The sequence below is a fragment of the Antedon bifida genome, chromosome 3, assembly GCF_963402885.1.
Source record: "Antedon bifida chromosome 3, ecAntBifi1.1, whole genome shotgun sequence".
Classification (NCBI taxonomy): Eukaryota; Metazoa; Echinodermata; class Crinoidea; order Comatulida; family Antedonidae; genus Antedon; species Antedon bifida.
The window spans coordinates 18,744,881-18,763,869 of record NC_136228.1 but is presented as its reverse complement, the minus strand read 5'-3'; the positions used below and the strand labels follow the sequence as shown (position 1 = coordinate 18,763,869).

Sequence of the window (18,989 nt, the reverse complement as noted above, 5' to 3'; positions counted from 1 at the left end):
TCCTCATCACCTCCAAAAACTGTTTTTTTTTTAAATTGATCTACTCCTCGTTCATATTAAATTATGTTGTTTTTTTACATTGATAATCTGTTCATTTTAACGGATTACTTAATTGTTATTTTTATTGATCGATCTTGAACTCGTTTAATATTAGCATCATTTTGCTATTATATATAATTATAAAATTCACCGTATTATGTAATCTTGGAACGATAACATAATAATGACGCGCGCGTACAAACGCAACATAATTAGTTAGCCTATATAGATTCGCGAGCATTAAAATACCAACGATTTACACTAAATCACTGTTGTAGAATAGAGAGTGGATAAAATGACAACTAACATTTTATTGTGTTTGCATGTTTTTAAACATATCCCAAAAGGGAACTAGAATATTGATTATATGCCTAACAATATAATTTTATTTTCTTTCTGATATCATAAAATGTTAACTAGCTGTCATTTTAGTGTCATTTCCAATATGAGGAACATCTTTTCGAAAAATGAAAGACCTATTTCTTTCTGAAATAAAAAAAAAAGAACATCATTATTTTTGGAGTAACTGAGTGAGGAGTAAGTGAATAAAAATAATGTTAAAATGATTTTCGAATTTGTAGTGGTTTAAGAATCAAGATAGCGACTAAAGGTCACTAATTTCTTCATGTTTTTAGATAGCGTAAGTTGTAAGTAAATTTTCTGTGCTTAATAATTAGCCTACATTTGAATGAATTATTTTCTGATAACATACTTGGTATAAAGAAGGAGATTTGGTGATCCTACAACGTCCGTAATTCGACCACGTGATGCTTCGTTCACTATTAGAGATGTCACTTCTGCAGGCGTTAAACTTTCATCTCTACCAACGTGGAGCGCAGCAACACCTTACAAAATACACAAAAGACAATGAAAAAAATAATATGAACAACTTATATTGGAGCTTTTTGGCGCTTGTTACAACCGCTAATGTAGTAAAACCTCAAGCTAAAATGTAGAAACACCAACAGCTTATGTAGTAAATATAAATCAACACCAGCTAATGTAGAAACGGTCAACAGCTTATGTAGTAACGAAAATTGCCTCCCAGCTTATGTAGTTACTATCGCCAGCTAATGTAAAAAATGTTATATATTTTACAAAAATGTCTAAGTCATGTGCAAATGCATCGATCTTTACTTAGCTATCAGTCTTTCCACCTCGCGTAAGCAAAACGACCACACATCGTAAGCAACCATCTCTGTTAATGGATCGCTTCTCATAATCGACCACCTCTCGTAAGTGACCACCTCTTTTAAGGGACCACGACCTCTTTCTCTCATAATCGATTACTTCTTGTAAGTGACCACCTCTATTGAACAACCACCGTCTCTTTTAAGGTGGTCCTTTAAAAGAGGTCGTTACTGACGAGCGGTGGTGTGTTCGTAAAAAGAGGTTATTAGCTGGTATTGAATTTTATTTACTACATAAGCTGTTGGTGTTTTTACATTAGCTGGTGTTGAATTTTATTTACTACATAAGCTGTTGGTGTTTTCTACATTAGCTGGTGTTGAATTTTATTTACTACATAAGCTGTTGGTGTTTCTACATTAGCTGGTGTTGAATTTTATTTACTACATAAGCTGGTGGTGCTTCTACAGTTTCTATATCATTATTACATTAGCGGTGGATTGTTCTACATTAACGGTTGGTTCGACATAATGCTGGCGTTTTCTACATTAGCGGTTGTAACAGCGCTCTTTAAATTATGATATTTGAGATAAATATAGCCATTTATTAAACTCCACTGTGTGTTAGTTTGATTTATTTTAATACTACCCCTATTATTTCTATTTTGGTGAATATGTACCTATTTTGTTTTCTTTGTTTTTCTCATAATAGTAGTAAGTTAGTGTTTGTGACTTATAAAGACCAATACACAAAAATAACCTCCCGGGAAGCGAAGGTAATACAAAAGAAAATCTTATGAAGTAAAAAATTTATAATAGTAATAAGATTATAAAATAAAATAATCTGTACTTTTATATACCGTATTTACTCGATTAAACACCCCGGGGCGTTTATTTGTTGTTGTTGTTGTATGATAACATACTTATAATAAATTGCCCCTAGATATATGAAAACATAAAATATGAAGAATTACTGATAACATTCAGAAAAAATTGAATCAAAATGCTATGTAGATTGTCGGGAAAAAATAATCGTATAACAATTGTGTGTACATGCGGGGGTTGGGAGGATTCCTATGGGGTAGGCCTAATTTATTCGTGGGGATTCGTGGAGGAGGAGGGAGAAATTTGTTCGAATCAGTACCGTACATTTTATATATTGTACTGTTTATTTATTACCATGTGAACCAGTGTGGACAATTATATAATATATATATAAATCCAAAGGCAACATACTGAAAAAATAACAATGTTGTGGGTATCAGTGGCTGGATCTCAATGCAGATACGAAAAAGCGAAAGCTAAATCAAAACGATAAAGTAAAACAGCCAGAAAAGTTAGCAGAGCTTTCGGGCAACACTAGCCCTTCATCAGTGCAAGTGAAGGTAAATGGACAAAGATAAATAGATATATCAGGCAAGCGCTGCCTGAGTGGACAGGAATAAAAGAAATAAAACAAAAGAGGCACAAGGCTGGCGAATAGAGGGTGGAGATAATATTGGGTAGAAAAACAAAGAAGATAGCTTGGTAGATATAAACAATATATATATATATATAAATCCAAAGGCAAATTACTGAAAAAATGACAATATATATATATTACCGGCAACATGGGGACAAGCCATCGAAGTTCCGCTGATTGTTATATAGCTGGCATCGTCTTCATTCCAGGAACTGGTTATGTCTCTACCCGGTGCAAATATATCAACACATCCACCATAATTTGAGAAGGAGGCACGATGATCCTTAATGTTTGATGCTCCTACTGTGATCGCCTGTTTAAAGAAATAAATTTAGAGTCTTTAAAAATGTGTCATGGAGACATAAGACTTTTCATTCTTCTCCATATGTTTTGGTTAATTAATTACAATAAAGAATCTTTAATATTCTCCCTTTTCGGATGTTATGCTCCATCTATCATTGCGGGCCTAGCATTATCGTTGTTTAACACTAGCCTAGCCCATGGAGATGTCACGTCACGGGATTGTTCGATCAGCATATATTATGTTCAAATTAGAAATGCATTTACATATTAATTAGGTTTTATCAATCTACGATGATATGGTACCCCCCGCCCCCACCCCTATAGTAAGAAAAGCCTACTACTTTATTATTATTTTATTTATTCATGTTATGTCTTTAGGCACATGTTGCTGAGGATTACCAATAATCACTGTCCCATCAGAATGTGGGGGCTATTTTGTGAACCCGGTTCACAGGGGAAAGAATATTATATGCAAAACATACAAGAGGAGCTCTTGCAGGAGAACTTAAACAAGCATCGTCATTTGAATTTCCAGCGGCAACAACCACAGTTATACCATTTTCCGTCAAACGAATTACGGCATTGTCCGTTGTACTCGTTGCTCCGCCACCAAGTGACATGGATGCAACGGCTGGTTTCTTAGCGTTCTGTGCTACCCAGTCCATGCCTAACGAAATGATATACAGTAGTCATATTATTATTTAAGAGCAATTTAACTTGAGTGCCAGCACAGTGGGTGCTTCATTTTTGTGCTTCTTTTTAATGTTGCCAATAACAGAAGAACTCCCTCATTTGACACCTCTAAGGAAACACTTTCCGTGAAAAACGACGGGCAACACTATAGGGCCAATCCTTACTAGGAGGGAGACAGACACCCTGTTGGATGGTCGGCTCTATTGTACGAATAAATGTTACTGTATTAATACAATCAATATCTTACCGTCGATTACACCAGAATTGCTACCAGATCCAAGGCAACCAAGAACTCTGACGCCATACACGTTTGCTTTTTTAGCAACCCCATATTTCTTGCCAGCAATCGTGCCAGCACAATGTGTTCCATGACCGTTACAATCCGTCCCTGTTCCCTGGAAAAAAATCGTTTATTAGTTTAGTTATAGTTTAATATATACTTTTAAATAATGTGAACATCGTCTATGGTATCTAAGCCTGTTTCTACTAGACGAATTTATTCGCCCGAGAATTAGAGCGTTTCTTTTACAGATGCATATTTAATAAGTCATCGAATCTTCATCCTATTTCCTTACTCTGTCATTATTCGTTGCATCATAAGCAAATTCAGCTCGTCCTTCGAACTCCTCGTGAGTCCATCGTATTCCGGTGTCAATAACGTATACATGGGCACCAGCTCCATCACCTGATTAAATATAATTGCATAGTGAACCACAACATCATTAATTATATTCAGAAACCAACATTAAGCGATGGATCCAGGAATTTTAAATTATTTGCTTAAATAATAATTTTCTTTAAATAGGCATTACAGTTATTTGCATTAAAGGAGCATTCCGTCCATATCCGTTTATTTGTTCCTACAAATGAGACACTTACATAATAACTACTTTAATACTGGGAATGAATATATAATCACTTTTTAAAATGAATAAGGTTCATTTAATGTACGTTCGCCTCGAGATGCTCGTTTGTGACCAAAACATTGCAAGTGGTTTTACATATTCAATTTTAAACCCGGATGTACCCTTTAACATAATGTTCTACTTTGCATTTTTATTTACCGAAATTTAGAAGGACGGGCTTTAAAAATGAATGACTACTGTTGAAAATGTAAGAAGAATCTGACCTTCTGGGTTAAATTGTCCATCAAGTGGCAGATCATCTTGGTCAATTCTATCAAGACCCCAGGTTTCCTCCATTGCATACACCATACTATCTTGCTCGATATATTTGACGGAAGCGTGTCGTCTCACCTGTAACACGAACACTTCATCTTAAATAAATCGTTTTTGACAAACACTTTGTTTAAATAAAAATTCAAAAGAATAAAAATGTGTTTTAATATTTCACAAAAACATACTTACAATATCCACGGCAGCCTTGGGCATAGTCACGGCAAAGCCATTGAGAACGAGGTTATACATACGATCAATGACAAGATCCAAACGTGAGTTTTGAGCAAGAAGCTTGATTTCAGATGATACCTGCATTTTATCTTCATTGTCCTAGAAGATCAATTCTTTATTGCAATACAGTACTAGTAATAGTTAGAAAAAATGTTCAAATAGACCTATACAAAGGTTGTAGTGACCTAAACTTATGTTCTGTTAAAGAAGTGAAGCCGTATATTAATTTGTACATGCATATTTTGATATTTCTTCTATGAATAATTAATTAGTTCCTTTTTAACATTTGTTTTGCTGCGTAAGATAATTTGTATAGTTATGTTGAGAACTAAAATACTCTCTCTCTCACACCATACTGGTCTTTTCTTTATTCCGGTGAAAACGCGTAGTGACCGCGCAGAGTCACTAAAAGGTCACTAAAAGGTCACAATAGATAGGAAAATATGAAATCATATTGATTAAAAATTGTCGATTCATCAATGATAATATAGTGTATATAACGTATGTATGATAAGTGTTGGCGTGGCACGCTGTGGGACCGTGGTCAGTGCCTCCAACCTCTTTACCACAAAGCATTATTGTGTTGTTTTAAGTGTTTCTGATATCAATCAAATTAAATAGATACATAAAATGAATTATAAACAAATACAAAATGTCTGGGTATTTTAAAATACTACTACGGTAAACATAATTTAATTAAGGTTTATCGACATTATTTTGTCTTTTTTTATTCTATTTTATTCTGCAAAAGACAATAACGTTAACAAAGATAATTTAATATAATATTGTACTCACATGCAAAACAATAATGTAGCTGTCGGAAATTGGTTCAGAAACTCTATGGAAGGGCGCCATCGACGGCATAGATGCGACACAAACCACAAAACTTGCAAGTAAGACGAGAAACCTCATACTGCCGGTTAATATCTAAAAGCTTTTAATAGAAATCATTCGCAGGAATACAGGTAAATATGTTTGAACTTTATATTTAGAGGATGTAATACAAAATACAAACATCATGTTATAAAAGAGAAACAAGGAATACATTAAAATAATTATATTCAAGTATATTATTAATTATATAAATAAAGTTCAATTATGACATGCCATAATGTTATTTCCATCAGATGCGTGCACACGAGGCGCTGAAGTGGTGTAAAGTTGTTAGAACTAATAATCACATTTTTAATAACATTTTTGATTAATTAAGGTAAGAAAATGAACATTATAATTCTGAACCGTTTGTGGACCGAATTATTCGGTTTCTAACCAAACGCCATAATTCACTTTTCACCTAACCCTATACTAACCCTCCTCAAATTAGAGATGTTATTCTGGTTACCAAAACTATTGTAGGCCTATACGCCTAACATTTACAAACATTGAAACTTTTTCAATCGTAACTAAGATTTAGGCTACTAAATTACAATTAATAATTGAATTTAAACCTACCTTCGTCAAAGAATACAGCAGACTGATAATATACCTGCTTTGCTCTGATTATTTATATAATTATCAAGTCATGGTTTATATGTGTGTTACTTTAATTTCTTATACAAATATTATCTACCAAATATGTATCTTGTGTGATAACATTATTACAATTATTAATTTGAATGAAACTTATCTTATTTAGAGGATGTGAACGGCAACCTGTCAACTATTTGGTTGATAATAGATAAAATCTTATCATTCGTTTATCAATACGACATATGTTGCCAGCTCCGCAATGCAAATCGAACTTATACCAACTAGATTATATAATTATGTTCCTTTGCTTACGTCAATAGTGGTATACAGTAATTAACTTTCAGATAACTAAAGCAAAACGAGTGCGTTTTAGGACTATTTGGTAGAAAATATATAGCGTAATATTAATTGTACTTAAATGCTTTTATTTATAGATGAGTCATTTTGACCCCATTGAACTGTACACTTTAAAAGTGATTATTATTCACGTATGTCACCGTATATGTTATAGCCTAGTACAATGCGACGCCTCGTATATCACGAATATATCGGATGGGAGGTTATTATATCTATCTATATCTATATATATAGTTAAAGTTTGTCTGAGAATGTTATCAACCAAAATAGGTAATAACAAAGACCAATCATACTTGGGCCAGAGATATAAAATGCCGATACCTATGCTTGGGCTTAAGTCAAGAAGGCATTTCTTGATACAACTTTAAGTACCTTCCGTTAATTGGTCAATTTCCGCTAAAACAATAAGGCATCCGAACTAATTCTGAAGGGAATATGAATGAAGGAGGAATAAAAAAGCACAGTCTCGCCAAAGAAGTATTTTGAAAACACCATTTTGATAGAGCGGAAAATTAGACAGTTGTGTTCTGCTATTAGTTTATACGATTTATTTCAAAATAGAGTAGATGGCTGCAGTCGCGTGTTTAAATTTGAGTTAGCGACCGACCGACCAACCGACCGAAAAAAAGGGGCTGTGGAGTCGCGTTGCACGCGACTAAAATAATACAATTAAAAACCTGAAATAAAGATAATTAAGGCTCAAGACCTTTAGGGAGAGAACGAGTCAAAAGCCGAGCGGTTAAGGCACGGGCGTCGTTTACCTTATAAAAGAGCCACAATCGGCATGGGTTCGATCATGGGGCTATAATGGTTCGATGGTAGAACAAGTCTTCTCGGATAAGAAATATAAACCGTAGGTCCATTGTAGGCCTACACAGTTTGTCCGTGTGCACTTTAAAGATGAAAGGGGTTACTCCGGTGAACTGGTTCACAAAATATCCCCTGTTCAGGAAAATTACCCCTATGATAGGGAAGTGTATCATTTACGGTATTGTAGATCCTTAGCATCAAGATGCGCTTAAATTATATACTTTAAAAAAAAACAGTATGTCCTCCAGCTAAAACAAAAATCCAAACTAAAAATGGTGGGCTAGCTTAAAACATTTTTTAACAGAATATTTTGGCATATTGATCTGAAAAAAAATAATTATAACATTTTCGAATGCACTATTGACCTGTTGTTTCATAAACATACTGTATTATACATTAACCTCCACGTGCCGCATGCTACCACACGCGTGTCACACGCATGAGCCAATGGCAAAACTAAAAGGAATATTCAATAATATTTAGTCATCATAAATGAATTAATAATAATTAGGCCCCTAAATGATTGCTAGACAAAAATGTTGAACGGTAGATATATTCTTAAATATTCACCAAACAATGTATTTTTGAAAGTTATAATAATTATTGTGATACAAACTATAGTATAGAAATAAACCGGAAATATTTGAATACAAATCTGCTTTGCTTGCTCGCATCACGACATGACCTTCAATTTGCAGGCAACGGAAGTCATAGGCCAGAGCTAGCTTTTATTCATACTCCAGTTGCCCTTCTCAATGTAAACACGTTTGATGTAAACCGTAGGCCTATATATTACCGAACTTAAACATTGCTTTCGTCTTTATGGACGACTTCATTTGGAAGGATACGTTTTATTACAATGGGCGTGAAAATGATTAAAAGGGTAAGTTAAACATATCTTGGTATTTCAGTTTTAAAAACGTTTTCGTCAGTGGACTTATTATAGAGATTTAAATCACTGCTTCCGTGATTGCATTAACAGCTTTTATGTACAGTAGTAGTATTGTTGTGACTTACACCAGGGCTTACACCGCACCGTGGTTCTAAAATATAGGGATCTTAAGAAATGGATGTGTCGTATCTTTTATAGCTTTCTTTGTTGGATTTTAATATACAACCATTTCTCTATTGTGTTTATGAAAGCCATCTCAAACTTCCGTCGTCGTGTTCATGGTTTATATCTGTTTGAAATAATGAATGCAATATAAACGTCGTTGTTGCAACGTGTATTATAGACGATTCTTGGGCACATAAATTATAAATAACGTTTCAAAGTTTGACCTTACTATATAGTTCAAGAGGTTCACAATTAATGGATTCACATTCTTCAATTGTAAAAGAAATGAATGGAAAACGTGCTTAAGTAATACACATGTCTCTATTTTAATTTTTTTCCCCCGGCTTTTCCCCCCAACTGGGACAAGTACGTAATTGCTTTACATAAAACGTCAATGTCATTGTCGTCTACGTCCCCATTTATACATAATCGTTTTGTAGCTGAGAGGGAGACCACATGCTTGGCACCTTCTGGCATTTATTGATTGAATTGTTTTAAATTCTACCACGATGACCAACCTGTCAAATAATGTGACGATTAAAAATGAAACACGTTTCGTATTCCCATTCCCATGTTTGGCCTGTAGATACGGTTACTGATAGGTAAACCTATTAACACACTGATGATAATATGATATGATAAAACAAATTAACTTAACATATGCATAACATATTAGAAAATGTATAGGCCTACATTAACATATTATGATGCATATGAATATGTGTGGTGTATTATTATGTATATTTAACTATATATATATATATATATATATAACTAACAATACATTAACATTAATGCAAGCATGGACCTATAAATTACATTCTAATCTATAGGCCCATGAATGATGTAAGATATGTCTGTAAATGTAATGTATACCACTGCAAATGGATATATGCATAACTTACAATAAACATGAACATAACATGATATGAACATTTCATGAATATTAACTAAAGATGACAGGTGTGTGGCAATATATAAATGACATCGATGTCTAGTACATCAATCTCTTTGCATGCATCTGTTTATATTATCACTTGCTTCTGGAACAACATGATACATTGATACGCTGCACATAAACGCCCATTATAGCTGCCTGTAGATTTGAATGTTTACATAAACCCGTATATCTACATCATGATGTTTACAGAGAGGTCCTTTTCCCACTAACATAAAGGGGGAAATCGTCATAAAGGTAATAATATAAGGCTTGTTAAAAATACATCATCATGGAAGGGGGAGGGGGGCTGGACATTGGGGGGGGGGGGGGCTGGGGTGGGGGCTGTTTGTTTGTTTTTGGACAAATTCGAACACTACCCATCATGGCTACGGGCTTGTGAAACATGTAAGCAAATAAGCTCATCTTTAAACATTATATACTAATAACATGGTATTTTCGTTGAGTACAAAGAATGAGTGTTACTGCAGGTGACGTCACTATGAAAACGACAGCGTGTGAACCGCAAAATCCCCACGAATTTCACTTAATTTGATTGACCTACAATATATAAATTTAAACCAAGTAGATTCAGAAGTAATTTTTCTAAATCCTCGTTTAGTTTTTTTTTATTAGCCTATAAGCCGCGGAGTGAATAGGCTAGATGTTATACTGTACCGTATCCGTACTGTACGGTAATTGCATGTTTAACATGGAGGTTTACCTGCATGCTTAGAAAGAGTTACAGAAGTCTAGCTTATTTCCTTCAATCTTGGACGTTTTAAATGACTACGTATATGAACATAATTAAATTAGTACAGTATACCAATTCTCCAGCAAACAGAGAGCCAGTGTCCCCCGCCCCACCCACCCAACTCACACGCCTCTGAACAAACTAGGAGCCTAGGATGATTTATTAAACGATTGAAAAAACCACATCCAAGACGTCATACTGCAATAACCTCTAAACTGTATTTAAAATATACTGTACAGTATTACGAAAGCAAAACAGTTAACTAATTTGTTTGAGTTGTTTTAGAACAAGGTCACACACTAGTATTTGTATTCTTTGTGAATCTGTTATAGTCTGCAAATAGTGTTGGCCTATTATTAATGTCATGTTTATCGTTTACCGTCAGACGAAATATTCTCCCAAATGTATACACGCTTTATGAAAGGTTGTATTTAATTATTTTACTACAAATCACCCTAGTAAATATTTCATATGGACTTTTATAATTATCTGGGGATATTAAATATTCGAAATCTCTCAACCTCCCCTTAAATTAGTATTATTTTTAATGATTTATGTTTTAAGTACTGTATGTAATTTATGGAATATAATGTATTCATTGAATTATTGAATTTCAATTCTCGTTTGCTTTATTGACTTCAAGAAGAACAAAGCGAGATATTTCGCATGACCGCTTTTGTTTTGTTTCTTTTTTTCAGTTTTGGGACCGCTCCAAATCTGGAAATAATTGGAAATATTGTGTGTTATGTTTTTAAGCGGATGATTCGATGTTTGATTTGTTAATAATAATTTAATTTATAACTGTAGGCCTAATTATAGAGTGTTTTTAAAGGAAGTACATTATCAACACATACGTTTTGTTATGCTGAAGCTTTCGATATTATTATTACATGAATTTGTAACATCGTTTCCTTATTCGACCAGCACAATACAACTCAGACATTCATAAAGGGTTATCCTCTGCTATACCATAATGTATAATTATTTAGTTTCTGTATGATTTTGTTAATTCAAATTATAATGTATTGTATTCTGTATATTATGGATAGCAATAAATATTACAAACAAACAAATAATAAATTAAACGTGTTGGGCAGTATGTAAAATACATCTGTGGTAGTTCGAGATCAGTCGGACACAATCATATGAAGGCAGCATTGATTTCCATCAGTATTTCATTTATTAATATTCACATTCATATTCACTGGCATTTATCACAATATAAACTACAATCAGCCACAATCGAATTCACATTCATATTCACTGGCATTTATCACATATAAACTACAATCAGCCACAATCGAATTCACATTCATATTCACTGTCTTTTATCACATATAAACTACAATCAGCCACAATCGAATTCACATTCATATTCACTGGCATTTATCACATATAAACTACAATCAGCCACAATCGGCCGTCTCTTGGAAAAAAACCCTATAAATACAACAAACAAACATACATAATAATAATGTAACTCAAATGAACATATACATATTCAAAGATAGGTCATTAGGTCTGTTGTATTTTATATTACTTGATCAGTCGTTGTTGTTAGTTCCAAGTTGATCACGAATGTAAACATTATGTATGTATTGTTTTGCTTGTGTTTTTCTGCAAAGAAAACAATTATCATAATACTATGTATGAATGACTTAAATCGAATCTGAATCTGAATCTACATAAAATAGCATTTAAATAAATTAAAACAAATCTGAATACAAGGGTAACATGGCATTCAAACTGCACTCCAAAATAATTCATTGTGTACGTTTTTGTGAGACGCTGACATGCCCATTATTCAGAGGTTTGTTTTCCTGCGGCAATATTATCATATGATATAATCCAATGTACGGAAATACAAGCTTCAGTAATCCCCTATACACACCCTGCTGTGGTAATACTTAAGGGTCAACTAGCCAAGTCTGTATGTTTTGTTGTTTTCTTGTCATTTTACGGCGAGCGCGTACAAACACGGTTCCTGTGGCATCCTTACAATTCTAGAATTTAATTTTAGGTTAAATTACACGTTTACAATAGTCAATTGGGCAGGCATCCATGGGTGTTTTTGGAGCCTCATATACTTGGTTGAAATACAACAGAAAACCTTCAGCCCAATACCGTTTTTAATTGCAAACTCTGATGAACTTTTCAATCAATTTATTTAATATCTTATTTTTAGTTATTAATAGCCTAGTCACGTTGTGTGAGCGACATTTGCGTCACCACGCATCATCCAGCGCGTCACTGTGTTTAACTTGGCAGTCAACACATGCATGTGGCAACAAATATTTGTTTATGCTGATATAATTAAGTTAATACAATCATACGAATAACAGTAACAACTTTTAGTTTCATATTTTGGCCATTGATTCACATTAAATCTAAAGAAGCAGGTCATCCTCCATATTTTGGATATGACTCAATTTTGCTCGAAAGATTTGTTCGTCGTCTATATTATGTCTATGTTTATTTTCGGATAGTGCAGTGCAGTATATTACCTGAACGTTATTGGTCGAAATTGCATCACATGACTACCGATCCGCGGATCGATATTTATATTGCCTTTAACGTGTTATATTGACCGGGAAATATAACACGTCTACCTTTCAGCCCCAATTAATATGCCAAGCAAAACGAATTTCCATTTTAAAGTTGACCAATAACATTTCTTGAATCTTGAAAATGATTTTTATGGGGTTCAAACAGTGATTTGCTTTGAATGTATAATGGGTTATTGGTAGCCTGGTGGTTATAGGCTATCCGGCTATTAATATAATATAATAATATAATAATATTTATTCGCCAAAAGTTCTTAAAAGTACGTTTTACATTTCATCTTGCCAGAACCAAGTATAGCCCAAACAGAAAACTTCTCATTATTAGGCCTATACAAGACAAAAACTAAGTAGTACAAATTAATTAAAAACAAAAATTAAAACAAAGTTATGGGATACACCAATTAAGAATAAGTTGCATTGAATAAACAATATAAACAATTTAATATTTTGAGATCAAATGTTTGGTGAGTTGGACTTTAAAAAGTCTGAAATTGTTTATTAATGTGGAAATTTATGTTTATATGATTAACTTATGATACATTTGTTTGTTCTATGCAGTCGTATGGAGCTCTTCTATCGATCGTCGTGTTTTGTATGCTTCTTTTATTTCATCAAATGTACACGGATAATTTTATGTCACCATTATCTAGAAGTGCAACTCACAGATCCCGCGAGTATGTACGATGGTTGAAGAAATCCGAACAAGAAGTTAGTATTTACAAAGTGTTTTTACTCCTGTAATTTAGGGCCTATTCAGACTTAGTTACTTGAGTAAGTAGGTTACCACCAACCAACGTTAGCGGTAATATTGATCCATGAAGCCATCTTTGCAGTTAAATAACTAAGCGGGAACAGACCTGTGGTTATTGTGTATGAGCCTCCATTTCCGAATGGGGCAAATACAACAAATCCAGGTTACAAGGTTCAAACTTATCCTGAGTGCTATAAAATTGGCTAAATTAGGCTAATTATATAATTTGTTTACATGCCTGGCTTAACGTATTTTAAATATATAGGCCAACCTGAAAGAATTAATGAAATACAGATTAATTAATAAGATAAGTGACGTAAAACGATATTAACCATGTCTCTTCGCTATCAACTTCAATTAGTATTAAAACAGAATTATATTACCGTCGACGTCAATATGATATTGAAATGGCACAGTGTGTCTATATTTAGAACGAAAATGAAAATATGAGCATTTGACACGTGACAAAGAAATGAACCAATGCAATTTACGTTTTTTTTCATAAGTGGAAACCGAGAAAACAGTCGCCGTTTTTTTGTTGGAAGTGTCGAACTGCTTCTTGTCATTGGTCAACGCGTTTGCGTTGCGTCTACGTCGTTGCGTACGCAATACGACACGTTGCGTCAATACGTCGCTGCGTCGCGTTGCGTCCTAGTGGGAACCAAGCTTAAGGTTACGTCACAACTCCTGTCGCACAATTTAAAAGGGTCATTGGATCTGATCAATATAAATTTAATACTTGTTTGTTTTTGGTTTTTTTCAGATCAGAAGTTTGATTACACATCAGTATAATTCAACATACAAAAATCCATGTTGGTACAACAACGGCAGTCTTACCTGTCTGCCTTACTTTTATTTAGCGGGAATGCCCAAGTGCGGTACTACGGACTTATGGTCAAAAATTACACAACATCCACACATAACGACCTGCGGCTGGAATCCAGTCATGCGGTCAACAACTTTATGTAGAAAAGAACCGCATTTTTGGGGGAAGCACAGATTCAGTAAGTTAAATTACATTACATAATTTATTTGAATAATAATAATTATTATTGTTTGGAAATAAAGGTTATTTTTAGTTAGGCCATCTTCAAATGGAACCATCACTCATTAGGCACATTTCCGAAATATTTCAATAATAATAAATGTTTGTCTATTGCTGAAGCTAGATAATATAGGCCTAACGCAGTAGTATCCCATTCCTGAACAGTCTAGCTTATAATTAAATTATGAGTTGACTTCTTTTGTTTTCGTTTTGCCAGCCAACTAAATACTGAGTATATTTCTTATGTTTTGTATGCGTTTTGTGTAGTTGTTGTTTTTTGTTTGTACACGGTGTTTTTTTGTACACAGTTAGCCTATTTGGTTGTTTTTTTGTACACAGTGTTTTTTATAACAAGCCACCGTGCGATTTTTATTTTGGACACAAATTGTGCAATAATTTCAACTTGGCTTCGGGCAAGGGACATTCTGACTACTGAGGGGTCATGAATTAGTAGTTTGAGGACCTTATGAGTATGAATAAAAAACCATTTTGTGAAATTGGCATAGGATGTTGAGACTCTATCTAAACCACATTTGATCCTTCAATACGAGATATAGAAATTAACATAATCTCCAATAAACGTTTTGTTTGTATTATTAATTAAACCATTTAATTTTGGTATTTTCATCACAGAATATGGTGAAACAATACAAAGTTATTTGAAGCATTGGAAAAAATTTGCTCAGCAGCTTGAAGATAAAACATTACCAGCATCAAAGCAGATTGTAGGTACGTATGAATCATCCCCGATGACTTTGGAATGTGAATCACAAAACGTGCTGGGTCATCGTAATGTCTAATACAATGTAGCACGGAGTACTGATACAATAATATTATAAGCCTAGTAAGCATTGATATAGTGTAGTAAGTCTATAATTTGAACTACATACGGTAAAGGGTTAGGGATGGCCCATATAACTACCTCTATACGGTAGGTTTGAGGGATGGCGCATATAACTACCTCTGGGTTTGAGGGATTGCGCATTATAGTTTCATGTTTGTATGTAGTGGAAAGAACACATATTCTGAATGGATATTATGGTTAATGGGCCATGGAGGTGTTGTTCAATTCAATTAATTTCAATTTAACTCACTACTCAAGTTAGTAAATTACAGTTATTGGAATTGCCCAATAACAGCTCCCAAGTTGATTTCGTTGACAATTGACAAACATGATTTTACTCGAATCTTTAAAATTAAATCTAACTTCACGTTTATAATTGAAACACAACATGTATGTCAGTTTCAATTTAACACGTAGGTTCTCCCCAAACACACGGTGGCGCACCACAGTCGGCCCAGCTAGGGTACATATACTTTGTACTCGTACTCAGCAGTAGCTGTAAGTTTTCTAAAAGATTAACTTTGTTTTTCTCTGTAGGCGATGGGTCAGCATCAACGTTTTGGCAATTAACATACCGTAACAACGTATCTTATCGCAACGATCCTTTAGAATATACCACTGCTCAATTAATTCGATTCATTCAACCTCAAGCTAAATTTATCGTTATCTTTCGCAATCCATCTGAACGGTAGGAAACTAATTCATGTTGTTTCATCTTCTTATTATTTAATTTAAAGAATGACATGTGAATGTTATCACAACAAAACGTTACGAGTGTCATCTTTCTTCCATCATTTTTACGTCATCAATAACAATAACAATATAGGCCTATAGTTTAACACAAAAACAGTATTGAAATCGTCGTAATTGTCATCATCCATCATAAATCAAGATCGTCACCATTGTTATCATAATCTTTAAGGCCAATTTACATAGACGAGCGGTAATAACAATGTAGAATCTTATGTTATGACCATTTACACAAAGCGCAGAGAGGACGGGCGGTGTGGATAGATAGACATCATCATCATTATTTTCATCTTCATAATTGTAACATCGGTAGACTCTCTTCTCATCAGAAATACCATTTTCCAAATTAGTCGCTTTTTAATATGATACAGAAGACAAATGTACAAAGTGATATTGCATGTTTTTATTCATATTTTTTCAGGTTATATTCGCAATATAATTATCAAAAAGATCGATCTATAAAGAGTGCAGATAACTTTCATGATTGCATAGTACATTCCATTGATAAAGCACATGTTCACATGAAGAATTTTACGCTACGTGAAAGTGCCTACTTAAGGAGAAACGACGAAAGTCCACTCTGGGTCAGTACCGACTTTTATTTAAGTTAGGTCCTCACTATATTGACCTACAGCTTTTTAACGTTGACCGTTTACTTCCGTATATATATAATATAAGTCTAAAATCGAAAACTGTAATAATGAGATTACAAATACAGTATCCTTTACGTATGGGCAGCCATTAGGACTATAATAGTAACACTTAAAAACAAAGAACAAACTAAAAAAACTACAAAGGAAAATAAAAATCAACGAACAAATATAGAAAGCAAAGAACTAAATCATATTCTCATATAATAGTCAAAAGTTAAACAACACAGAATAAGCAAACAACAACGGACCCTTTGGAAAATCAAAGGCCAAGCTCAACAATCAAAGGAAAACTTGTCCGTTGATTTGTTTTCTATTTTATTTTTTTTTGTTGTAGCTTTCTAGTTTGCTCGTTGTTTTTTGACATTGTTCTTTGTTTTCAATTTTTACTATTATGGTCTTAATGGCCGGCCATATTTACGTACCCTTTAAATTCATCATTTTGATTAGGCTACTCTTGTTTTTGTCAACAGATCCCACGAATATTCCTTGGATTTTATGATGTTTTCGTGACAGACTGGTTGCGTTCATTCCCTAGAAATCAATTTTTATTTTTACGCTTAGAAGATTGGAAGAAAGATTGTGTGAATATATTACCCGAAGTATTTGAGTTTTTATCAGTAGGTAAGTTGATGGTGCGTTTATATTTAGTTTGGAGGTAACCAGTTAAACGTTATTTTCTCGAATGTAAACATTAAAATCGATAAAAATAGAACTGGTTTATCATAAATATATATACAATATATAGGGCACAGTTAGAAAACATATGTAAACTGACTTTAAAAGTATAGATATTTTATAATTTCTATTTTGAATGTTGAATGTCAGTAATCCGTGACATTTATCCATTCTCACGTGGTACTCCAAGAACTAAATGCTCATAAACTACTACTATTATGATAATGTTCTTATCTTTTTTTCTATTTAATGTTCTGTGATTTTTTAAAATAAATTTTATTTTCAATTTTCAGGCCCAATTTCAAAAGAAGATATAGCTATAGTGTGCAGGAATGAAGCAGAAAACGTGAATAAGTTAACCAAAGAGACCATGCTACCTCGGACTAAGCTCTTACTAGACGAGTTTTATCGTGCCAGCCTACAACGACTCGCATTTGTGCTTGACGACAACCGGTTCTTATGGAACGACTGAAAGCAATTTCATATATTTATTCCATTCTGCTAAACAATAAAATATTCCTAGCGCGTACCGACTACATTTTCTACTTGAAGATAAACAAAAAACAGTATTTAACATCAAAGTAATACAGGTCCAGTGCGAGGTGGCAAGATTAGGCCTCAGTTAGGTCTACATTGAATTGGAAAATCAGTTAGGCCTACATTGAATTGGAAAATCAGTCTTTCATTCAGTATATATTCAAATTAAATAGTTTTGTAGATTTGTATATGTTTAAAATGGTAACACGTTAGTTTATTATAGAAACGGTTTTTATTTTTGTATTATTCCTTCATTTTGGAAGGTACGTGAGTGGAAAAAGCATTCAGAGGAATTTAAGGGCAATACACGCGTGGTGGTAATGCGGAGGAATTTAGATGATGCGTACATCATTACACGATGGCTTATTTATCAATCTTGCTGCTTACATCAGAAACGTTATCCAATGCCATGGCGAATAGCAAACCGGTTATAATTTGTATCTTAAATAAGTTATACGTTATTTTAAATCTGAATTAAGCCAAAGTTAAGATGGTTTGAGTTCGATAACCGGTCACAGTAACACATATTATGCAACTTTTTCTATGTCAAAATGAGAAATTCTGCAAAACGTATTTGTTATAACATTTTTTTAAAACTATTGATCAATTTCGAGGCAACAAATTAAATGGAATTTTGTTATTTAGATAACATGGTGCATTGTGGGTTCTTCTTGTTGAATTTATTATTCATCGAAAATTTTACGCAACCCTATGGTTGGTCGTAAGGGCACCTCAATTAATTTGACCAATCG

The 18,989-nt window shown here is 33.6% G+C and overlaps 2 protein-coding genes across 3 annotated transcripts; one reads left to right on the top strand and one right to left on the bottom strand.

Moving 5' to 3' along the window:
- Nucleotides 1–360: 360 nt before the first annotated feature.
- Nucleotides 361–8,339, bottom strand: LOC144837906 (aqualysin-1-like). Of its 2 annotated transcripts, XM_078693229.1 has the most exons (10): nt 8,287–8,339; nt 5,829–5,967; nt 4,992–5,132; nt 4,754–4,880; nt 4,200–4,309; nt 3,872–4,019; nt 3,414–3,598; nt 2,770–2,941; nt 752–884; nt 361–525 (listed from the first exon to the last, which is right to left on the bottom strand). In XM_078693229.1, exons 2-10 carry the CDS (start codon nt 5,943–5,945, stop codon nt 516–518), a joined length of 1,143 nt encoding a protein of 380 aa, XP_078549355.1. In that variant the 5' UTR covers nt 5,946–5,967; nt 8,287–8,339; the 3' UTR covers nt 361–515. The 2 variants fall into 2 exon arrangements, with proteins under 2 accessions (XP_078549355.1, XP_078549354.1); XM_078693228.1 differs by lacking the exon at nt 8,287–8,339 and having other exon boundaries at nt 5,829–5,974.
- A 56-nt stretch (nt 8,340–8,395) lies between these two features.
- On the top strand, nt 8,396–18,897 carry LOC144837905 (carbohydrate sulfotransferase 15-like). The gene is made up of 8 exons (XM_078693227.1): nt 8,396–8,553; nt 13,541–13,690; nt 14,497–14,737; nt 15,412–15,507; nt 16,160–16,310; nt 16,794–16,956; nt 17,496–17,646; nt 17,994–18,897. Exons 1-8 carry the CDS (start codon nt 8,530–8,532, stop codon nt 18,170–18,172), a joined length of 1,155 nt encoding a protein of 384 aa, XP_078549353.1. The 5' UTR covers nt 8,396–8,529; the 3' UTR covers nt 18,173–18,897.
- The last annotated feature ends 92 nt before the right edge of the window (nt 18,898–18,989 follow it).